At 54.7% G+C, this 22,686-nt stretch overlaps 7 protein-coding genes across 7 annotated transcripts; 5 read left to right on the top strand and 2 right to left on the bottom strand.

Moving 5' to 3' along the window:
- Nucleotides 1-78: 78 nt before the first annotated feature.
- Nucleotides 79-4,117, top strand: MONBRDRAFT_29317 (uncharacterized protein; the record flags this gene model as incomplete). The annotated part of the gene is made up of 17 exons (XM_001749780.1): nucleotides 79-199; nucleotides 279-473; nucleotides 569-693; nucleotides 853-1,044; nucleotides 1,265-1,450; nucleotides 1,536-1,589; nucleotides 1,672-1,764; nucleotides 1,811-2,056; nucleotides 2,428-2,523; nucleotides 2,621-2,682; nucleotides 2,764-2,824; nucleotides 2,888-2,910; nucleotides 3,047-3,097; nucleotides 3,188-3,335; nucleotides 3,434-3,506; nucleotides 3,601-3,723; nucleotides 3,828-4,117. The coding sequence occupies 17 exons, from the start codon at nucleotides 79-81 to the stop codon at nucleotides 4,115-4,117; spliced, it is 2,139 nt and encodes a 712-aa protein (XP_001749832.1).
- Nucleotides 4,118-4,687: 570 nt separating this feature from the next.
- On the top strand, nucleotides 4,688-7,433 carry MONBRDRAFT_29316 (uncharacterized protein; the record flags this gene model as incomplete). Its single annotated transcript, XM_001749779.1, has 3 exons — nucleotides 4,688-4,822; nucleotides 4,879-6,026; nucleotides 6,167-7,433. The coding sequence occupies 3 exons, from the start codon at nucleotides 4,688-4,690 to the stop codon at nucleotides 7,431-7,433; spliced, it is 2,550 nt and encodes an 849-aa protein (XP_001749831.1).
- A 545-nt stretch (nucleotides 7,434-7,978) lies between these two features.
- On the top strand, nucleotides 7,979-10,312 carry MONBRDRAFT_11941 (uncharacterized protein; the record flags this gene model as incomplete). Its single annotated transcript, XM_001749778.1, has 8 exons — nucleotides 7,979-8,015; nucleotides 8,145-8,284; nucleotides 8,452-8,573; nucleotides 8,728-8,816; nucleotides 8,967-9,157; nucleotides 9,179-9,583; nucleotides 9,702-9,881; nucleotides 10,094-10,312. 8 exons carry the CDS (start codon nucleotides 7,979-7,981, stop codon nucleotides 10,310-10,312), a joined length of 1,383 nt encoding a protein of 460 aa, XP_001749830.1.
- Nucleotides 10,313-11,036: 724 nt separating this feature from the next.
- MONBRDRAFT_29314 (uncharacterized protein) lies at nucleotides 11,037-13,462 on the bottom strand (the record flags this gene model as incomplete). The annotated part of the gene is made up of 11 exons (XM_001749725.1): nucleotides 11,037-11,141; nucleotides 11,281-11,432; nucleotides 11,465-11,526; nucleotides 11,688-11,764; nucleotides 11,905-11,983; nucleotides 12,082-12,141; nucleotides 12,516-12,582; nucleotides 12,789-12,855; nucleotides 12,937-13,043; nucleotides 13,193-13,298; nucleotides 13,376-13,462. Coding segments are annotated over 11 exons (969 nt in total), but the record flags the coding sequence as incomplete, so codon positions are not given.
- Nucleotides 13,463-14,146: 684 nt separating this feature from the next.
- MONBRDRAFT_11939 (uncharacterized protein) lies at nucleotides 14,147-15,192 on the bottom strand (the record flags this gene model as incomplete). The annotated part of the gene is made up of 3 exons (XM_001749724.1): nucleotides 14,147-14,467; nucleotides 14,613-14,745; nucleotides 14,870-15,192. 3 exons carry the CDS (start codon nucleotides 15,190-15,192, stop codon nucleotides 14,147-14,149), a joined length of 777 nt encoding a protein of 258 aa, XP_001749776.1.
- Nucleotides 15,193-16,358: 1,166 nt separating this feature from the next.
- MONBRDRAFT_34288 (uncharacterized protein) lies at nucleotides 16,359-17,737 on the top strand (the record flags this gene model as incomplete). Its single annotated transcript, XM_001749777.1, has 5 exons — nucleotides 16,359-16,580; nucleotides 16,684-16,865; nucleotides 16,973-17,287; nucleotides 17,385-17,567; nucleotides 17,646-17,737. Exons 1-5 carry the CDS (start codon nucleotides 16,417-16,419, stop codon nucleotides 17,735-17,737), a joined length of 936 nt encoding a protein of 311 aa, XP_001749829.1. The 5' UTR covers nucleotides 16,359-16,416.
- Nucleotides 17,738-19,265: 1,528 nt separating this feature from the next.
- MONBRDRAFT_34287 (uncharacterized protein) lies at nucleotides 19,266-21,413 on the top strand. Its single transcript, XM_001749776.1, has 9 exons — nucleotides 19,266-19,318; nucleotides 19,456-19,560; nucleotides 19,655-19,737; nucleotides 19,827-19,910; nucleotides 20,003-20,059; nucleotides 20,192-20,241; nucleotides 20,355-20,464; nucleotides 20,548-20,717; nucleotides 20,873-21,413. Exons 1-9 carry the CDS (start codon nucleotides 19,303-19,305, stop codon nucleotides 21,068-21,070), a joined length of 873 nt encoding a protein of 290 aa, XP_001749828.1. The 5' UTR covers nucleotides 19,266-19,302; the 3' UTR covers nucleotides 21,071-21,413.
- The last annotated feature ends 1,273 nt before the right edge of the window (nucleotides 21,414-22,686 follow it).

Raw genomic sequence — 22,686 nt, 5'->3', positions numbered from 1 at the left:
AACGGAATGCGCTCTCAGCTCATCTGCTGGCTTGGCTCAACACGTGCCGGGCGTTACGTGCAGGCCTCGCCGATCGGGATGTGGCAGCGCACGGTTCAGCTCTACGTTGTGGCCTGCGGGCTTTTGCTGGCTCAAGAATGGCCGGGCACAACGGCTTGGCAGCCGACTGACCTCGTCGACCTCTACATTGGCACGGGTGGTGGGTTCCCGCATTGACGAGGCCGCTCCCGCCTCCCAGCCCGGCGTCGTCCAATCATGCTCTCGCGCCTCGAACCTAGGTTTTGGCTTTGGGGTGGGTGGTAATCCACCCGGGCCCCAAGTGCCCTTTGGTAACATGCGCCTCTCCCCAGATACAGCCTATGCCGATGACGTCTGGCTCGATTTTCAACACTATGGAGGTTATCATTTCAACGACACGTACATCCGAACCTTCTCCCACACCCATATGGTTGGCCCCGGCGTGGCTGATCTTGGTACGTGGAAAGCAGCTCAGTGGACGAAGTACCTCGGTTTCAGCCAGACTCGCTCCCGATGACCGGTCCTGAACTTGTTTGCTCCTTTTGCTCAGGCAACCTTGGCTTGATGCCGACCCGCGGCCGCATGCCCGATTCGTTGCTTCACTACCTCTATGGGTCACGCTTCTCCCACGACCATGAGATCCTTCAACCGGGCTACTATAGCGTGCTTTTGCAGGTAGGCACCCCGATGTCCGATGGGCATACCCTCTGAAGGTGCTTATTGATAAAATGTAAAAGACAATTTAAAAAAACCAGTAGAGTTGGCTGCGACACTCTCATTCTTTCTCGCTTGTGCTTTCCTGTGGCCTGGATTTCCTGTGCCGTGCCTTAATAGGATTCGGACATTAACGCCTCACTGACGGCCTGCGGCTCACATGCGGGCTGGCATCACTATGCCCCTTTGCCCAACACAAACAATACGTACAGCATCGTCCTCGACCTGGCCCACGCACTCTCTGATGGTGCCGTCAAGGATGGCAATGTCACCATATCGGCAAACCCTACCCTGAGCCCAGCAGTCCTCAACGTGAGTTTCACCTGCTTCCAGCCCAATTTTTTTTTTTTTTTATCCCTGCCAAATTAGGGAAGCCTGTATCAACGCTCACTCCTCTGCCACACCGGGTGTGCCTGATCGGTCGTGCCTTGTTCTGTCTACTCTGTCCGTTTTGAATCACTGAAATCCCATTCCTGCCGCATGCTTGTCCACTGCCACGATGTCCATCCATGGTGACTCGCCACGTCCTTAGGTTGAGGGCTGTCTCCTGAACGATGGCGGCTTGTCGGGTCGCAACGGCAAAGGCGTGACCTTATGCTACACCATGCAAATCACAGCCTCCGATAGCCTGACAGTAGCAGGTCTTTGGAACACGTCACAGCGGCAGCTACAGGCAGTTGGCACCATCAGCGGCGCCGACGTCGGTGCTGTCTTTGAGGTGCGGGCGCGGAATCATCTTCAGTGTATGCGCTCAAGTATTCCCACGCTCACGGTTTTGATCTTGACCCCCGGGCCTTTTCCAGGTCACTGGCACCGCAGATATTGCCATTGCAATCAGCTACATCAGCATAGATCAGGTAGCTGGCCGTTTCGCCTTTGCTGCCATTCACGGCTCCACGCTTAGCCCACCACACTTTGCTGTCCTCGTCCTGGTCTTAGGCCAAGACAAACTTTGCCCGACAAGCCGCCAATCAGTCATTCACTAGCTGTCGCGCTACCAGCCACCAACTCTGGGCTGACCTGCTCGGCAAGGTGGGTATCCCGGCACAACCCCCACCTGTCGGCGTCTGTGGCACAGGCCCTCATGTGGCCCGCCGCTCTCTCTTTTGGACAGGTGGAGGTCCATACCGACGCCACCAGCGGCGAAATTCACGACCGCTTGACCAAGTTCTACACAGCCATCTATCATAGCTTCCAAGCACCCACCCAGTGGAGTGAAGAAGGCGGCTACTATCTGGGCATGGATAACCAGCTGCACCAATTGCCCGCCGGCATGGGCGCCATGTACACGGACATGTCCATTTGGGATACGCATCGTAGCCAGGTCAGCCGCGTTCACGCCTTTGCGCTCCCTTGTGGGTGTCCCTCGTTGGTTCGGGTCCGTGTGACTGGCAGAAAGCCAAGGTGGTCGTGCAATGTGGAAGACCTAAGTACAATGCCCGCTGCCGGAAAATAGTTTCCGCTGATGGCCTTGCTCGTGCCGGATCAAGCCACCGACGTGATTCGATCACTTCTGCTCATGTACCGTGATGGAGGAGATTTGCCACGCTGGCCACTGTGCAATGTGTATACAGGCTGCATGGTGTGTGACAGTGCGCCGGTGTGCCGCAGCCCGGCGGTTTTACTGCCGTCGTTGCCACGATCATCAGCTTATTCCAAAGGGCGGTGCTGCTTGCCCCCACTGATATCATGCAGATTGGTTCGCATGCAGACGTCATGATTGCCGACGCCGTGTCCAAGAACCTGACTGATTTCGACGTGCACACGGCCTTTGAAGCCATGTACCTCCAGGTGACTATCTATCCTTGAGCCCCTAATCCTCTCCCTCTTGGTCGAACGCCCCTTCCCTATCCACCCGTATCTCACCACCCGAATATTCTGCTTGTAGGCAACCCAGGCTCAGCGACCACATAGTGGATGGACGGACCTCGAAGACTACGTCCGCCAAGGGTGTGTCTATCCTGTCCCTTGCTGACTCTCAGGCGAGCCCTGTCAATGTCCAACGCGCTTGCCGTGGAATATTGCTGACAGAACTACGGGGTACCTGCCTACTCCCCTCACCTACTTTGCAGCTATGTACCTGAGGAAGCAAGTACCAAGGCTGCCTCGATCACTTTGGCCTTCTCATATGACGACTCTTGTATCGCGGAAGTAGCCCGCTACCTGGATGACCAGGCGGTAAGTCAACAAATGTTGCCGCTTGGATTTTGAAGTGAGTTGCATGCGTCCAAGCTGACTTGGAGTCTTGTTGCGGGGTTCAAAAGAACGCCAGTCAGTTCCAAGAACGCAGCGCCAATTTTCGCCACATTTTTAGCACTGACAAAGGCTATTTTTGTCAGCGCAAGAATGCCAGCGATGAAGTCGAGTGAGTTGCCCAAACCAGGCCGCGCAGCTCTGCCGTGCCATTGGCACTTGCAAATCTCATCCTGGCGCCATCTGCAATACCTGTGCACAGCTGCGTCCGAGACCCGAGCTTTCAATCCTGGCTCTTCAATGAAGAGGACGGCTTTTGTGAGGGCGATGCGGCCGAGTGGCGCTGGTTTGTGCCTCACAACTTAACGGGCCTGGTCGAGCTCTATGGTTCCAATGATACGTTTGTTAAGGTGGGTCGCCAAGTTTGAAGCATCCCGGCGGTCGCAACATGGCTGCACAGAACTTCTTTGTGATCTTTCTTCACGGGATCTTCTGCGGAAAAACGCAGGAGCTTGAAAAGTTTTTGATTGATACCTTCCGCTACAACAGCACTGACCTGCCCAACCCGAATTACTGGCCCGGTACGTGGCGTCGGTACAGGCTTTTATTATTTCCGAAGCAAGAACTTGCGCTCGTGGCACCATGCGGCGGTGACGTTGCTCGTCTGTTTGGCAGGCAATGAGCCCGGTCTGATGACGCTCTATGTGGCCAACGCGGCCGGACGCCCTGACTTGACGCAAAAATACGTGCATCTGATTGTGGACCAGTACTATCCTGTGGCCCCGAACGGCATCCCCGGTACGGTCTACCGCCATCGTTGCGTGACCTTTTACCTTACCCAGACGTTGGGCTAACCTCAAGTCTGCTGATGTGTTGACTTGTGGTGTGTGCGAATTCCATAGGCAACGATGACTACGGGGCCTTGAGCTCCTGGTTGGTATTCTCCATGCTGGGCTTTTATCCCCGGGCCGGCTCTGCGGAGTACTTTATCGGATCGCCCTTCTTCAACAACGTCACCGTCCATCTCTCGCGAGGGCCTCTGACGCTTGAAGCTACCAACTGGAGCGCGGCCGCGCGAGCCGTGGCCACGGTTTCCGTTGACGGTCAAACCTTGCCCGTTGAGCACTATTTTGTATCTCACCAAACACTGAGCTCGGGCTCCGCTGCTGTCCGCTTTGCCATGGCCAACTAGCGCCAGCACCACCACTGGAAACTCTACCCTCTTTGCGAGTTGACCGAGCCCAACTTTAACTGATCTGATCTAGCCACCGTGTCTCTCCAATGGACACCCGACTGCCTTTTTGAAATTGGATATTGCCTCTTTACAAATTTTTCCTTTTTTCGCTTCCCAAGTTCTTCTGCTTCTTCTTTTGTTTTTCCTTCCTTGATAATGCATGCGTGCATGGAATGTTCATGAGACGGTGCTGGCCGTCAAGCACCTCGGGCGGCGCAACAGTCAGCTCACACAGGCCCGTGGATCAAACCCCTCATTTTATCATCATAATAATTCTATTGAGAACAGGCCTGGCCACTTGGACGGCTCAAGCCCTGGCCGTTGTGAGTGCACCAAGCCACTGTGATCCGTCATCCACGCTCGAGTGGACGTGTGAACAGAAGAACGCCCTCATCTCCTTCGGCCAGCTGAATCGAGGTTGATGTGCGCACCCGCCAAGAATGCTGCCTGACTCTTGGGACTTGATGTTGTAGTGGCCCCACGTGCCCATCTCCCAGTCGGGTGTGAACCCGCTGTGCCTCTGTTGCCATGACATGGTTTACGCCCTACGCCGCTCGTGGCCTTGGCTTGGCCCTGGCCCTGGCCGTTGCTCTGGTTGTCTTCTGGGAACACCTCACCATTGCTCGGCGATTTGCCCTAGAGAACCAGAGACTGGGTCACTCGGTCTGTGCCACGCTTGATTGCCGTTTCCTCCCTCAGCACGTCACGCTGTTCTGCAGCCCGCCGTCACACAGCCTCACAAGCCCGCTCGTACCGCCCCTGTCTTTGCTTCCCATGCGCAGGTCGAAGACTCGAGATTGAGCCGAACAAACGCCGATGTTGTGGACAACTCTGGTAGCGAGAGAGCTGGTACCGACTCTGGAACTACCTCATGGCGCCCGCGTTTGGCTGTGCATTGCTTTGCGTTTGATCGACCCGAGCACTTTGAGCGACTGTGGTCTTCTTTGCATAGGGCCCAACCTGCACAGACCCTGGACGTGCATTTTGTCCTGCACGTGGATTTCGACCCCCTCAATAGCACTGAATGGCTGCAGACGGTCGCGACTGCCCATGCCCTGTCGGGCACCAGGACCAAGCACGGGCCCGTAGCCACCATCTTTGCGACCGGCAGTCATGGCCTCCGCGCCACCATGCTCGAGGCCTGGACCCCCATGGATGGTGAATTTGCCATGTTCCTTGAAGATGACATTGAGGTCTCAGAGCTGATCTTCACTTTTGCTGAACGGTTTATCGCGACGTATGGTCTGGCCTCCAACCCAGACCCCAGCGTGATGGGCTACAAGCTTTATAACCAAAAGTGGGATGAGGTCAATCAACGCTATGAGCGCCCAATCCTGAACAACTTTGCCCCCTTCAAGATTCAGGAGCCCTGTAGCTGGGGTACAGTCTTTGCACCTGGTCCTTATCGCCAGTACCTCAAGTGGTACCTGCACAATCAAAACAAGGATCCGTACGTGCCCAACGCTTGGAGCAACACTTGGGATGCTCAACGCAGCGCCAAAAAATTCCTCCAGCGCTACATGTGGGAGGAAAGTCTTGTGCTCATTGCCATCAATCTCCCCGAGCACCTGTCGCTCACCACGCCCCGCATCGATGCGGCGGGCACGAACATTAAAGTACAATGGTTGGGCTACCTGCGCGAACGCCTTGAGGTGCCCCTTATCACGGCTCGAGACCTCAAGCGCCTCAAGGCGCGCCATTTTGATCCCTTTGCTCTGCCTCCAGCCAACAAGCTCCTCATCCTCAATCTCACGCACGACCAAGTCCCCGAGCTTTCTCAACCCAAGCCAGCCATGCTTCGTATCCTGGACGGGGATCAGCTGCCACCTCGTGAGGTCTTGGACCCCATCCACTACCGTGGTGCTCGGTACGAACAGCTCGTTGCTTTGCCCATAATTGAACAGGTGTCGTTCAAAAGACAGGGTTGGAATACTTGCTCGCATGTTGCGACTGACTTGCACATGCACGACTGACACGACTGCACTCTGGCCTTTGCTTTTGGCACAGGTTTCGCATCTTGGACCGTGCGCTGACCAAGGTGCGAGCCATGCTCATAAACCCCAGGCTCCCACAGCCCACGCACCAGAGCCTATCTCCGGCCGAAGGCGCTGCGCTGCAAATCATTCTCTCCGCCCCCGTTGAAAAGGATGGAGGGGGTCTGGGCCAAGACTATGTGCGCCGCATCACGGATCGTGGAATCCTCTTCACGCTGGCCAAGATGTTCATGCCTTCTGCGCAGCGTTTAGCTTTTGTCCTGGATACCCAGTACGGGCTAACGAACCGTCTTCGAGCGTATGGCTCGGCCAAAGCCATTGCCGATGGCTCGGGGCGCTTCCTCGTGGTACTGTGGGAGCTGGATGCACACTGCCAAGCGCCCATGAATGACTTGTTTGAACAACCCGTGGGCATACACGTGCTGGTGAATGGCGAGCCGCTCCGTGAGCTCTTGCGCAAGACGCATCTGAGCGGCCATTTCCAACAGTTTGATTTGATGGATCCTGCGCAAAAAACGCGCAACGTCGATGGGCGGATTACGAGCCACATATATGTGCGAAGCGCTTTTCAGATCAACTCCAAAATGGGGTACGGCATTGCCAACGTGCTGGCCATGCGTGAGCTTATTCAACAGCCAGCCCCGCCCGTGCAGCGTGTGTTGGATACTTACTATGCGACGCTACCCAAGACGCCCTCGGGGGCAGCCGGGCCGGCCGCGCAACGTCGCATGGTAGGGGCCCACATCCGAATGGTACACTCTGTGGCCCGCGACACGCCTGGCCTTTCGGGCGGGGAGGCCTTGCGAATGGAACTGGCCACAGCTTTTCGCGTGTCGTGTCACTATCGTTACTTTCGCGAAATGATGCAGACATTCCCACAATCCACGACTTTTTTCATCAGTGCAGACTCGCCTGCTGCCTACCGTGCTTTCAAGGAGGACAAGGAGTTTGCTTCCCGCGTCTTTTACAGTGATTCAAATGAGTGCACAGAGCGGACGGCTCGCTGCATGCAGTTTGCCGCTGCCGATTTGATCTTGCTCACGCAGACTTCAAAGCTCTTGACGAGCAAATGGTCTGCGTTTTCAGAGACGGCAGGCCGCATTAGTGGCGTGCCCACCATCAACGCTTGCGATGAGCCGGAGGGCGGTTGGAAGCTCAACCTGCCCTCTGAGCTTTCAAAACAAATCATCGATTACCTGCAATCCCACAACTTTCGCAACGTGAGCCGGGTCCAGGCCGCCCTGGCCCAATTTCTACACCAACCAGCTTCCAAACCTTGAGCGTCCGCCGACAGCCGACTCGAGAACAGTATTGGCTGTTTAGCCATTATTGAGTCTTGTACTTTGAATCCAATCCTTTTCTAGCACCACCCTCCGTCCGATATCACACTACAAATTACAAATTAGACTCTATCAGAGAGGGTTCTAAATCCAAACAAGAAGCCAAGTGGCAGACTCACGCGCACGACTTGCGCACGACTGCGCACGACTGCGCACGCCTAAGAACACACATACGGTCGATCCAAAAGTACGACCAACCCCAAGCGTTTTGTCAGACAAATTGGGTCTTGATCAAACACAAACAAATCAGTGAAAACGCGACGTAAAGAAGAGACAGAGAGTAAAAAATGGCAGCGATCCGGCCGTCACTGGGATTGGCCCTGGGCTTGGCCCTGCTTGTGGTCATGACTGGTGCATTGCGAGCACCGATGGACAAGCCCAACATTGGTGCGTGGCGTTGGATGGCTGCTGGTCGCTGCGTGCTGGGCTGTTGAAATCAAGCTCAGCGGATTGGGTGCTGATGCTCACGGGCAACGGTTGCAGTCATGCTGTTTGTAGATGATCTCGGCTACGGCGACTTGGGTTGGTGGCGTCGGACGTTGTTCCTCGTCGAGTTGCTACCCTCACAGCCACGCATACTACCCTGGTGCTGGTGGTCACTGATTGCCTGCTCATGTTTGGACTTGCGTGCCGAATTGGCTCCCACCGCAGGCTTCACTGGCCACCCAACTACGCAGACGCCAAACATCGATGCGCTGGCACACGGCGGCCGCGTACTCTCGACATGGTACAGCGGATGCCCCGTGTGCTCCGGGTCTCGAGCTGCCCTCATGACGGGTCGTCAGTTTGCGGTACGCACCCCGATCCCCGATCCCCTCCCGCAGTTGCCCTTGCCACGAGACACTGGCTAGAGGAGAATACGCCGTAAAATGTCTGTGCCCACTCTGGCGAGGCATTGACCTCACCAATGATCTCTTGCGATGTTGCGACGCCTTGGCCCCGTGACCCTCTGCTTCAGCGCATCGGTGTACCCGGTGTGTTCTCCCCCACTGGCAATACAGGACTTCCCCTGAACGAAACCACTGCTGCTCAGCAGCTCAAGCAAGCCAACTATGCCACAGCCATTGTCGGCAAATGGCAGTACGTGCATGCATTCACCCCCAATGTGCAGCGTGTCTTGTTTGTTTTAGTTTTCTTTGCTCCGTGTCTCGCTTCCAGTTTTGGGGTCAAAACAAAAGCAGAGGTGATGGACAGAGTGTACTCACCACACTCCCACCGCTGTTTGTCTTCCCAGCCTGGGCCAGCGCTCCATGTACTTGCCAGGTGCCCGTGGCTTTGATCGCTATTTGGGCATCCCTTACTCTGATGATATGGGCGAGGCTCGTGCCACGCCCTGTCAACAACTTCCCGATGTCCTTCGCCCTTCATGTGAAGCACATCTCAACCTAACACTGTTGCCCACGAACGAGGAGCAATATCTTGCTAGCGGGTTTCTCGAGCCCGGTGCAGCCGGTCTGAAGAGTGACCCCGCAGGTGACTACTTGCCTCTCGTCAAGCAAATGGGCGATGGCAAAACCACCAACACCACCATTCTTGAACAGCCACTGGACTTTTCCGCCTTGGCCCAGCATTACTCGGACTTTGCCACGGTGAGGCCACTCGACGATTCCCGAATTCTCCGTCAGGCACGCCTCGCTTCTTCTGACTCTAGCACCATTGTGGGGGTGGGGGGCGGAGGTGCATAGACATTCATCAAAGATAACAAAGAGAATCCTTTCTTCCTCTACATGCCTTTCAGGTGTGACATGGCTGTCTCGCCCCACTCGACTTTGGCCGCGATGTCGTCCAGCAGCCTAAAACTCACTCGCCTTGACAGCCATGTGCATACCACAGCCGCCAATCAGCCCGAAAAGCAATATGCAGGCTGTCAGTTCAAGAACACGTCTCGCCGCGGTATGTTTGGCGACGCCCTTGCCGAAGTTGACTGGCAAGTGGGCGAGATCATGTCCACATTGAAGGAACAAGGCCTGGAAAACAATACTCTGGTGCTCTTCGCCTCGGACAACGGTCCCTGGATGATCCAGAATGCCAGCGCTGGCAGTGAAGGCCTTTTCACTGGCCGCACCTCCAATTATTGGAACACGGGCAAGGTAAGCCGCACCATGCCAGGCCAACTATCTCTTGTCAAAAACCATCCGCGCGGTGAATCAGCGTGTTGCTCACCTGCCTCCCTACTGAATGCCGCATTCACCGATGTGTGAATTCTAGGGAAGCACCTGGGAAGGTGGCATCCGCATGCCCGCTTTTGCCTACTGGCCCAATGTTGTGCCAGCCACCACGCGCACTCCAGAAATGGTTTCAAGCTTGGACTTTGTCCCGACCATTAGTCGCTTAGCCGGAGTGCCGCTGCCCTCTGATCGCATTTACGATGGTCGCGACATGCTGGACGTAAGTCTCAAGAGCTGTTCATGCTTCCGATGTACAAGCCCAGGCGCTTGGTCATCTGTGTATTGACGTTTTTTTTATCATTGAGCTTTGGCCGCAGTCTTCGGCCGCAGACTTGGTCTCGGTGTCAATCTCGGCCTTTATCTCTCTGTGTATAATGTGGCTGCTGTTCGTGGCCTTTGCTCATCGCTTCAACCAATGCTCGAGCTGTGCAGGTCCTTCTAGGCAATGGTACCACACCACACGAGACGCTGTTCTTTTATCGTGATCAGTCAGGCCCCATGGCCATGCGCTATGGCCCTTGGAAAGCACACTTCCGTACAGCACCTGGACTGGGTGGCTGCAATCAGCCTGATTGCCACACCAAGACCTATAACCCGCCCCTTCTCTTCAACGTGGAGGTGTGTCCCTATTTTCTGGCTTGGTTTGCATGAGAATGGTCGCTAAGCTTGCCCTCGCCCTGCATCCGCCAACCACTCGGTATGGTGTCTTCAAAAACAGGTGGACCCATCAGAGGCGTATCCTTTGACGACCAACAACACGCAGCCCACTGATCCGGTCATCATCAACATCTTGGCAGCCATTGAGAAGGCCACCAAGGAAGAAGCTGCGCATTTTACCTATGGAAAATTGATCCCGGCCCCGGACCAACCTGGGGAAGGGCCCGACAAATACGGCGTCTGCTGTGACCGATCTAAGCAATGTGATTGCAACGGCGCACCCTCGCTTCTCGGCAATCTTTTCTAGTGGTGCACCCCGCCTTGATAAGCACCCCAAGGGCTACGACGTGCTCTGATACGTTGGCTTGTCTTGGCCGGTGGTGACAACATCAGCATGAGTCACAAGCTTACAATTGAAAATTGGAATTTCTAACTGTGCGTTTGTGACATGACGGACACCTGGCACGACATCATTGATGCTCCCCGACAGTTGCTACGATTCATGTAGACGCCTGCCGAGCTGCAGGCTCAGCTGAAAGACAATCGGCAAAGCACTTGTCAATCCGGCGTGCCATGTCCTCGTTGATGCGACGATAATGACCAACATGAATCTGAAGGTGCATGTGCACCAAGTCAAGTCGACAACATGTTGAGAACAGGAGACCAGGTTGGCTCGGGAATCGAGAATTGGGACAAACCCGCAGGCCAGCTCTCTTACCTCGAGTCCCGAGTAGCGAAGCTTGGCAGCGGCGCGACCAATGGCATCGGCAATCCATTCATCTCGATTACGAAACACCCCGCCTCCGATCATGGTGAGCACCACCTAGAAGAAGGGCGCCCCAAAGAGCATACCTCTACGTTATTACCTTCTATGACCAAGCATCATCAAGAAGCAATCCTCCCGATCGAGGCACGAGCAGAAATGCGTATCAAATTGCTGAGACAAAACAAGACGCTCACACCTTGTTAGCACCATCTGCCCGTGCATGACGGTCAGCATTGGCCAGCGCTGCCCACAGCGTGCATTCGTACGAGGCTAAGAGGCGAGATATGTTGCAAGCACACCTCTTGAGACACATGTTGACATGGATGACTGCCGCGATGCAGTGAGAAGCTGCAGGATGAGACGCGTGCAGGACAGCTTACCATTCAAAACGGCACACGCCACGTTAGACCAGGCATCGAGCGAGCCATAGGTGTAGCCGCAGCTATTTCGCACGACCGTTGAATAAGCCCCGCCGCCCGCAACCACCAGCAGTCCGATCAGCGGCAAGAGAAGAAATTGCGGACGTGAGAGGCAATAGGCCAGTACAAGACGGCTTGGGTCTGTATGCAAACCAAAAGTGTGCGTTCATCGCGTTTGTCACACCTCAGCGCAGAACAGAAGCACTGAGTCACGATTTGGTCGGGATCATCAAGAGTGGTGTTGCGATCCTTGAACACAACCTTCCGGTGGCAGGGCGCATGACAATGGTGAGCCCTCTAGCCGCAAAGGCCTGTGGCCTGTCTCGATGGATCTTTAAGCTGAAGCTGATTCTATTGGCTCCAGTGGATGGGGCATGCATTCAAATAAGTGACGACCGTACCTGCGTGTCGGCTTGCACACCAATCTTAAGCTCCTCCATCGCCTGTTCCAGACTCGCTGGCGTGTGATCGGCGTTGAGGCTACGTCGGTGTGCCCGCAAAGCAATAGCGTGAGTGCATCGACGCTCGCAGCCACTGGTCAGCTGAGCCAAGTCGGAGCTAAAGCAACAGGCACAGACCGGGCCAGGCTCTTGTTGGTGGCATGTGTGTAGCCGTTGCGAATCGTCACATATGGATCGCTATGAGACCATGTGATGTCATTGCAAACATCAAGGATCACACCGTGGCGCATCAAGTCAAGGCACGGGCGGGGCAATTTTGTAATTGCAAGCCAGCAGAGGAAGAACATGAACAAGATGGTGCGAGGAACAGGTTCATGTGGATGGGCATGACCATGGGCGTCGGGTGATGGAACAGTACCTTGCGCTGCCAAGCGCAGCAAGAGCATCATCCAGGTTGTTGATTTGATTGTCTCGGGTTTGTCCCAGCTCACCATTTGGCATGGGCACGAAATAATTTCTGAGTTGAGTGTTCAGGTAACAGGTATTCAGTTCGAAAGCAAGGTGAGCAAGTTGTTTCGAAGGGGCGGCCAACGCTAGAACAGGGCGCGTACCGATAAACGGTGGCGGGACCGCACGCGATGCTGCAGGCTGGCCCTTGTGTAAAGTCTGACTCATAGACTGTTGTTTCGCAGACACGGAACGCAGAAAGAGCCAACAACAACAAAATGAGCCGAAACCGCTGTTACCTAAGCGCATGCACCACGACCCCACATAATCCATCCTCAGACTGAGATGGGGTCTCCAAAAAAAATGAAGGGCCATGTGACTTGGAGGAAACAACACAAAAGTCTATAATGGGAGTTGTATGCAGCAAGGCTTCGTACTGGTAACGCCACGTTCAGGAAGAGCCTCGGGGTGGGAAAATTCGAGACAGTTGAACTGCGATGCTGCCTAATTCTCCAAAGCACCATCGTGACTCTCTGCGCCACAGGTCTGTTGGGCAGGCAGGCCCATAAGTACGGGGGGGCGCACCTGGAACGTTGCATGCTTGTACTGCGGTTCCGCATGGTGTTGCAGAATATCACCAACGACTACATGCTTGATGGTAACCATGCGTTCAGTGCTAAGCAGGGCGGCATCTGCCCAAGGTTGATTGCGACAGCCAGGGCAGGGCACGGGATCAGTGAAGGGGGTCGATGACAGACAATGCTGCATTGTGCCCGCAACGCTGATGGTTCCCGCAACAGCTGGCATCTGCCTTTGCACAAGGCAAAGGACAACGACGTACTTTTTTGGCGAAGAGAGCGCAGAGAAGGAGTTGAAAAGGCACCCGCCTGGTAGCTTCGGCCATTACTCAAGCTCTTCAAGCTAACAAGTCCATTCCGCTCTGTCATCTGAAACAACGCCGCGACGAACCGGTTGGGGTTGAGACAGTAGCCCCACTTGGTAGCAACCTTGAATCTCGACAAACCTCAAAAAGCCCCCGGACGTTGCCATAGGCCGGCTCGATCACACCAAACAGCTCGAAGAACCAGTTTTTCCGACGGGGCAGCGGCATGGTGGCAATTTGCGAGCCTGGGCTGGCAGATCACGCAACGTACCAGCTCACACGATGAGAGCACCGAAATAAAAATGATGAAAAATGAATCCCAATACCGACACCCACCCCTCTTCCTGACATCTGCCTTCAAATGGCCGTGCCTGCCAGTCACGTCCGCGCGCGCACCGTCCAAACTCGGTCGCACCCAGCACCCGCTCGGCTCAAGCTGCGGGAAGAGGAAGAAATCTGCCACAACTCCTATCTTTTCTACAACTTTCTCCTTAAATATTCCACTTGTCGCCTTTTGGCTGCGTTTATTTTCTTCAATAACCCTCAAAGTAGCGTTCCAAAGTCAGACTGAAATCGCACTTGTGCCAATATTGGAAATTTTTAGTGTCGTTTCAAATGTCAGCATTCTCGTGTCAATTGTCAGCACCGAGAGAGAGGAACGTCTCATATCAACAAGGGAAAGCAAAAATGTACCACATGTAATAAGATAAGATGTTGGCGAGAGACCAAGGCTCAAAAGAGGCACGAGTGGCACGGGCACGAACATACAATATGAGTGTGAGGAGCCACTCGTTGAAGGGAGCGACTACTTTGCACAGTGGAAGCTTTTAATCTGGTAGAGGCGACGACGTCGGGCAGAACGAGGGTCAGAGAAGCACAGTGTCTTGTCCGCAAGATGCAACCATCGTGCGCTCAATCAATTGCAGCGCCTCTTTGCGACGACGAACTTTGAATGGGGCTAGATGTTGAAGCTGTATTGGAAGCTTTGGAATTGGTGGATGCATCAGTGCAATTGCGAGAGGCAGCGCGCGGTGACGTGGCAGTAGTTGATTCGGCAGCAGAATGCTGCCGTATCCGCTTCAGGGCTGCGGTGCTGGCATCGTGGAGACGGTCAATGCAGTGGGAAGCCTGTATATCCGTGTCAAACTGCAAAATATGATGCAGCAGGCCCTTGGGGCTGTGACTCTTGGCTCGTTCCACCAAGACGACCGCCTGATGAAGAGAATGGAAGCTCTACAAATGGAAGCGAGCACGCACAGAAGTTACGAATGTGACCGCAAATAACCCGAAAAAAATCGGGAGCATGTGTCAGGCAACATCAGCGTTCTTCCGTCATCGTACGAAAGACCCTTGCCTTTTACTGAACAATTCAACTCACAGCAATATTGTGAAGCCGAACCGTGAGCAAAAGAGGGCTTGATGACTTGTCGCTGGCCTTGTCCACCGCGCTTGGAGAAGCCAGGATTTCGACACAAGAGCTTCGCAAGCGGAGCATTTGCTTACACTCCCGACTACCAAACAGGGGGCGCGAAAGACATATCATTTGAGTCGAAGCGAGGCATTCGCACCCGCCACTGAGTTGTTCTCGGGCTTGAGCACATCAGAAAACAAAGTGAGAGTGGCATGCTCACAGACCTGTACTCGATGGATTGTGTGGCCGTATGCACGTATTTGGCCACGTCGTCGGAGAGCTGACCAAGTGGAGGAGTTTCAGTCCGCCCGAGAGAGACTACACCGAGATAGATACAATCGATGGGCAGCTCTGGGTGTTCAACTCGACATGTAGGGCAGGTAGTCGCCTGTTGCAGCCAGCTGTCGATGCAGCTGCGATGAAAACAATGCCCACACGAGTGCAACCGCACTACTTGTCCTGTGCGGTACTGGTAGCCCCCCGCTGCCAGCTGCTCTAGGCAGATGGGGCATAACTCGCGGCGGCTGATCTTGGCGCGAGTGGACATGCTGATTCCTTTGCGTGCACAGTTCTGATCGTCGACTTTAGAAGCCCTCAGACCAACAATGGGGACAGTGGCGACCAATGTGGGACAGGGTGGATGAAGAGCACCACTGATGAGGTGAAGCAGGGCAAGGCTTCCGGCCGAAATTGAAAAATAGAACAGCCGCTGTAAGTAAAAGTAAAAGTGCATGGAATGTACAAAAGCAGAGCATGACATCACCAGAAACACCGCACAGGGAATTCAAGCTTTGGAGGTTTGAGTTGTGCGATGTCACCGATGGTGTGGTGTTTTGAGTGCCAAGCCTTGCACATGGGCACCGGTATGGAGCGGTGTTTCCTCATTTTCCCCCCGGAGTCCGAGAGTACGGTCAAGACGACTGGCGTCAAAAGGCCATGGTATGACAGCCACCATGTGGGTGTGGTCCCCACGTTGTCAAGAGCTGAAAGTCATGACCTCGACCCGCTGTATCATAGTATTGAATGTGATGTGCATTCGGTCTGCAAATTCTGATCATCGTAGCCCGCTAGTGTTGCGGATTTAGTCCCTTACTTTGAAGGGGTGGACGCCCAACATGATTGCGCCCTTTGGATGGGCTAACCCAAACGCCCGAGCCTACACGACGAGAGAACAAGCGACAATTGATTCCTGCCAACTCTTGAGTCTGCATTCGAGTGTACAAGCTGTAAGCTGGCGTATAGGGAGCCTCATTCAGCTAGCCGCTTTGTGGTTTGAGGCCCTGAATGGCGATTGTGACTTTGAAACTTCCACATGGTCATCAAGTTGATGACGCGTGCCAGTAGGCAGGGTTGGGTGTATTTCCACCGTGCCCAATAAGACTGCGAGCTTTCGTGGCAGTCAGCCCCTTTCAACTCACCCAAAAAAGAAAAGGGGGCGGGGGGGGGGGGGGGGGGGGTGGTTTCGACGTAGTCGCAACATGACACGAAACGTCGGACTTGACTGCCATGCGAGTGACCGCAACTGCCGACGTGACTCGTTCATACAAGCAGACATCAAACCGATCAAATGTAAAATACATTTTGTCAGATTCACTCGCTTCTGTCTCTTTCTTTTTTTTTTTTTTTTTTTTTTTTTTTTCTTTTTTTTCGTCTGAGTGCTGGTGCGGCGTGTTGGTCACGGTACTGGTGTATGTGAGGTGGTTTAGGGAGCGAGTGAACGAGGAGAAGAGTGGCAGTGGATGAGGTGGCTGGCCTTGTTGTACATACAAGAATGGCAATGTCTACCATGTGTATGAGGTTATTGCGGCGCACCAGCTTGGGGCCGAGCGGGGCTCTGGGCGTCGTGCAGAGCGTGGCGCCGGGCTGGGCGCGGCAGCGGCGACACATCCACTTTGACGAGCAGGCCTTGACGCAGGAGTCCCAGCACGCCATCAGGTATGGCCAGTCTCGCCTGTCAGGTTGGGTTCTCTGTCCGACTTGCGCATACCAAGCTGAAAGGTGCTCATGATGCGCACGTGGCCGGCTGTTGCATGTGCAGTGAAGTTTTCGACAACGACCAGATGCGCATGGACCTGCTGGACCAGCACATGTTTGTAGGCACTGTGCAGCACTTTGGCGTAGGGGCAGAAGAGCTACACCCCCATGCCAATCGCTTTGTAGTGTGTCAAATGGGTGGCCCTTATGATGACCAGGTGTCGCCCATTGAAATTGTGGACTTTGGTACGTGCAAACCGGCTGAACGCTTTGGACCGGCTGCTGACCCAGCACCGACGACTGCTCCTTCATACCTCGACTGACGCGTGACGCGTGTTATTTGTTGCCCGTAGCGCTGGTGGGCACCATGGGCCGAGATGTGCTACATGACACGCTGATGCAGCTCGGTGCAGCCTCAGTCATGCATGGCGAGATGAATGCGATACACACCGATCCCTGGCAGCTGGGGTTTGGCATGGGAACACTGCCCGTTGTGTTTGACGGCCAGGGGACCGTTCTCCGACTGGGCCAACGCGATGGGCGGGCAACGCTGGAATTGCCGCGGCTCCAGGCCTCGGTGGAGCTATCGCAAATTCGAGATGTGCGTGGCCAGTACGACCCGGAGACGCTCACGGTTCAGACAAGCTTGCAGCTTGAGGATGGCTCGAGTATGTTGTCGCTTGCTCCACTGCCATCTAACCTACCAGCTGGCAGGCGTGCGCCTTGCAGCACCTCGGTTACTAACGGCAGCCTGGGCCTGCATAGTGCTTTCCTTGTTTCGAGACGAGGCGTTTGCGCATAACCGGGACGTGGAGCGGGATTTGGCAACGCCCGAGCTGGCCATGTACGCCGGAGAGTTTAGCATCAAGGTTCTTGGCACGCTTGTGGGCCGCATGGCGAGCATGGGCGCCCCAGCTCAGCTTCTACTCTCTCGACTTCTCATGAGTGGTACGTTGGTGCTGTGTGTTCTCCGCTGGCGTGGCGGGTGCCTGATCTATCGCTCTTCTCGTGTCCCCTCTGTGCTAGAGCACAACCCCTATGTATCACAGCGGCAGCAGGAATGGCGCTCCGCGCTCGCCCATTACGCCGAACAGTCCTCCGAAGAACCCTCCGCATAGACTGTTATCAACAGCCTCTCCGTATCAATCGACCCTTTCTTGATCATTTGCACCCGAGGGTTGGCCTTGTGGTCGTTTCCAACCACTTAGACGATAGAATTGGGAGATGGCTCTGGCATTGTCTCTGGTGCACAATAGCACTGGTTGAGAAAGGTTGAGTTGCTCGATACTACAGTCGGCGTGTTTCAGACAAGCGAGAGGCATAGCCGGATTGTTCGGGTTGAGACTGGCATTTTATCAAATTTCAAAGCCAAACCGCGACATGAGCAGTATTTATACCACATAACTTAGACAACATGGCTTTTTCAGCGTTCGAGTCAAACATTGAAGCTGCGATTATGAGCCCCGTCATTATTGGACAAGACGCAGCTCGAGTGTGTGGGTATGCAGTAGAGTCGATGGCATGACAGCGTGCATTTCAAAGGCATCTCCATACACGACAACGACAACAACTCGAGAGCCATCGAACACTTGGCTCAACAAAAATTAGATGAAAATAGGCCGAAAACTCGGCAAATATTATTGAAAAATTTAATAGAGAGAGTGTGTGTGTGGAGAAGACACACACGTGCATGAACGTGTGTGTGTAATTTCGAAAGGGCTGAAACTTTCAACGGCAGCCGAGTGCACGGTGGTACGTGGGAGCGGCAGCCGGGGTTGACGAGTGAGATGGTGGGGCTGTGAAGAGGACTGCTCGACACGGGGCAGGACGCGATCTTTGGGTCTTTGGCCGACACCGAGACCGAGCGGAGCGTTCAACGGCACAGGCACAACACACACTGACTCACACATTTTCTTTTTTGTACAACCACACCATCTCATCATTCTCACCATCTGCAAAAGTTAACGTTATTAGCCCTTGTCAGGTATCTACCACGTGTGACCCTTCAATACGACCCCGCCCCCCCCCCCTCTCTCTCTCTCTTGCATTTTGTCTTTTTTTATTTTATTTTTTATTTTTACCTCGTGGTAAGTTGACAGTTGAGAGAAAATGGCAGCGCGACAGCCCGATGCCAACTGGGTTGGACACTCGGGTGCGGCGGTGGAGTGCCATGCTCTGCTGGATGATACACGACGCGTTCATCCTCGAGTTGTACCGTGAATGCATGGTGGAAAGTGTTGGAGAAAGACAAGATTGCGATCGCATGCTCCAGCAGAGGTAGTGGCAGCACCGCGCATGATGGCGGACGGTCACAACAGGCAGATGACCGGGGTTTGCGAGAATGGGGCTTTAAAGTATCTTAGCTTTCCTTTCATGACCTTGTTGTCTGAGAAAAAATGCCATGTCTCTTGCCAGGGAACACCATTTTCGAGCCGCCCTTGAAATGATGGGTTTTGGGACAGGGTGTGCAAAGCCCCGATATCACACTTTCTGTTGCGCCCGTGCCTTCACCAGACCTTGGCGTTGCCACCGCCGTGATCAAAGTCAAGCGTGATCCTGTGCTGCAGCGTCCTAGCTCACTACGAAATTCTGCTTTGAATCACCCACCCTTTTTTTAGCTTCTCGCACCGCGATCATGGCCGACCTCGGAATTCAAGACAGCCTTGTGCAGTGGTGGTCCTGGATGGAGTCGCAGGCCGGTAGGTGGGCCATCGGCCAAAGTGCTGTCACGCCTTGGCGTGTCTTTGTGCACAAGACCTCTTTGCAGTGCGTCGTGCTTGCAGTCCCTGTTTGCTTCTGACATAGCGCAACCTTTGCTGCTCGACTGCGCGTGCAGACCCCCGAGTCCAGGACTGGTTCTTGATGTCCTCCCCCGTGCCCACCATGGCTCTGACTGTTTTGTACCTGGCTTTTGTCTTCATCGGGCGCATTGTCATGAAGAGTGAGTGAGGTTTATGGCTGCTCCTTCCCACTCGATGCGCATTGCACGTTTCACTCTTATTTTTTTTCACGCTGGTCAATTTTCCGCACTTAAGACCGCAAGCCCTTTGAGCTGCGTGGCCCGATTCTCGTTTACAATGCAGTTCTTGTGGCCCTGAACGCCTGGATCTGTTTTGAGGTGCGCCCCGGTTGCACGCCACCGCCAATCAGATGCACAGATCGCATCCCATTCACATCGCTTCGCCGCTCCCCTTTCCTTCCCCCCAGCTCGTTGATTCCTTCATCAAGGAGAACATGAGTTTCAAGTGCAATGGCGTCAACACTGACCCCAACAACAAGAACTCGAAGCGCGTAAGAAGCCGGCCCATCTCCTCGTCGTGTTGATTTTGGCCTTTCGCGGCGCCGCTCACCACTTGGCTGTCGCATCCATCTCGCTGCCGCAGATTGCCGTCGCCATCTGGTGGTACTACTTTAGCAAGTGCATCGAATTCCTCGATACGGTCTGTCTTCGCAGCACACAGCGCCTCGGCCAACTTCCTGCACGGCTTCTCTCTCTCTCTTTTTTTTTTTGGGGGGGGGGTGTCTGTTCTCATGCGAATGATGGCTCATGCATTTGATGCCCGTGTACACAGGTCTTCTTTGTGCTTCGCAAGAAAGACGAGCAAATCTCCTTTCTGCACCTGTATGTCCCATTTTTCCATCACTATTGGAAGACCAAGTCTCGTCTTCTTGGGTGTTTAGACCAATGGTTCTCGCTTACTCTTCATCATCGATACCTTTGCTCCCATGCTGCAGGTTCCACCATTCGACCATGTTCAACCTTTGGTGGATGGGTGTGCGCTGGGTTCCCGGAGGCACCTCGACCATCTCTGCTGCCATCAACTCGGGTGTTCACATCATCATGTGTAGGTCTCTTCCCTAGGTCTTGGACCACAGACCGCGCTAGGATCTGCCTCACGTCGTAATGCTTGTGGCATGCCTGGGATAGACACCTACTATGCGTTGGCTGCCATCCCCGCCATGCGCCCCCACCTGTGGTGGAAGCGCTATCTGACGCAGGTTCAACTGACCCAATTCTTCGTCATTTTTGGTTCCACCTCCATGGCCCTCGTTGAAACTCGCGCTGGACGGTGCAACTTTTATGAGTGGATGGGCTGGGTACGTTTGTGGCTCTTGTTCTTCTGACCCGTGTTCTGCTCCCGAGGTGGTTAACACGGAAGAGTAACACCGCGCCCACTCGCATCACCTTGTGCTAAGCGACTTATGTACGCCACCTGGTCGCTCACCTTTTCACTCGTGGCGTGCGCTCCCAGGCCAACCTCCTATACATGATCTTGATGATTTCTCTCTTCTCCCTCTTTTACACCAAGGCCTACTCCAAGGGCAAGGGCAAGGGTGCAAAGGCTGGCAGGGACGACAAGGCTGCTTCCAGCAGCTCGGCCGCAGCAGCCACCGCGACCTCCACCGCTGTCAAGTCCGATGCTCGTCGCCGTATCAAGGCCTCTACGTAAACTCGTGCCAACCCGTGACTAGCCTAATCAAGGAACGACGGCGATGTTGGTGAATATTGCTGCGGTCATTCTACGCCACGCCACATCCGCCTGGTCCTTGTGTAGCCGGGCCCACGCTTCCTCTCAGCACAGATGCATGCTTATTTTTTTTTTCTTTTGGTTTGTGGTTGTTTCTTGATTTTTTTCCCTGAGGTCCTTGATAAGCTCACAAATGCCTGCGATGGTCTGTGCACGTCGCGTCAACCAACGCTTGCGCTTGTTCCAGTCTCGACTCTCGTCTTCTGGTCGTGTCCCCCTTCTCCTCTCCCACCAGTTTTCGCTTCGCGAAACGCCCGGGGCCCTTTTCTGAAGTCCCGGCTGCGGTTTCTTGTTCCCTCTTCCCAAGCTATCGCACAATCTAATCGTGCGTGCCATGCAAATGTCAATCCAGTCAACCCACGCCAGGCAGAAAAGGCCCGGACAATTGATCTTGCGCCTTCACAGCATGCATCTTTTTTTCCCTTACCGCGCTCAGTTTGGCCTCAGCCACCATCATGGGTTGGCATCCCTCTTACTCCAGTCGCCACCCCAACTCCGACCCAATAAATAGCCTGCCACGCCTCATCGTGCAAATGGAATGGCGCTGGCGCCACAGCGTGCGCCCAGCTGGAGATAAACGTCGTAAAATGAAGAGTTTACGCTGTTGTTCAACAGACAGTCACGTATAAAAATGGGCAGTTGTTGCAGATAAATTTGTAGTTGTTACAAGCATGTACTTTTTAGTGTCCACGATAAGGAAGACACCCTACCCATTTCTTCGCCCTCGCAACCGGTCAAAGACGCGCTCTAGCGCGACGCCCCAACTCGCTGTGGCAGCGACGGCAGCGATTGACTGCGGTACTGCGGTGAGTGTGGTGACTGGGGCTTGTGCTGGCATTGTTGGCGCTTCGACTCGAGGCGTGGCCCCAGCGTGGATCGGCAAGTCAAGAAGCTGGAATGATGCGGCGACGTGCACAGTCCCAGGGGAGCGAGTCGCTGTCCGGCGTTCCGTACCGGCATCGACGGCTGCTCGGCAAGTCTGACTTGGCGTCCGGCAATGGCAATAACGCACTTGTCAAGGCGGCTTTTCATGCCGAGAGCGGCGATGGCTTGAGTGAGCTTCCACGACCCAGCACCGCCGATGGGAACACGGGCAAGCGCTACATCTACGATCTGGGCGAACGACAGGCGCGCCGGTACTCATACGACGCTTCGATGCGAGCTCGAAGTCATTCAGAGCTTCCACAATGGTCGCCCGCAGTTGAGCGTCTGCATACTGGTCGCCCGGGGGGTAGCAAACGCAACAGCTTGGGCCCCAATGCCACGGCTGGCGAGTCTGAGGCTTTGCGCATCGATGACCGCATCATCTTGAATGGCCGACAAAGCGGTGTCGTGCGCTACATTGGCCCCTTGCAGTCTGGGTCGGGAGTTTGGGTTGGCGTCGAACTGGATTTACCCATGGGCAATTGTGACGGTCATTGGCAAGGCAAGCGATACTTCAAGTGCGAGGACGGCTTTGGGCTCATGGCCCCGATCGCTCGTGTGGTCAAGGAACCTTTGATCAATGGGCAACCGCTCCCTGCCTATGTTGAAGAGCT

The sequence above is a fragment of the Monosiga brevicollis genome, genomic scaffold (assembly GCF_000002865.3).
Source record: "Monosiga brevicollis MX1 MONBRscaffold_33 genomic scaffold, whole genome shotgun sequence".
NCBI classification, from domain to species: domain Eukaryota; class Choanoflagellata; order Craspedida; family Salpingoecidae; genus Monosiga; species Monosiga brevicollis.
The sequence above is the reverse complement of the archived record's forward strand: the minus strand, read 5'-3'. Positions and strand labels throughout refer to the sequence as shown.

Coding starts and splice junctions, on each gene's coding strand:
- MONBRDRAFT_34287 (XM_001749776.1), top strand. Junction 20,060..20,191: donor GCATCGAATTCCTCGATACG/GTCTGTCTTCGC, acceptor CCGTGTACACAG/GTCTTCTTTGTGCTTCGCAA. Junction 20,242..20,354: donor CAAATCTCCTTTCTGCACCT/GTATGTCCCATT, acceptor CCCATGCTGCAG/GTTCCACCATTCGACCATGT.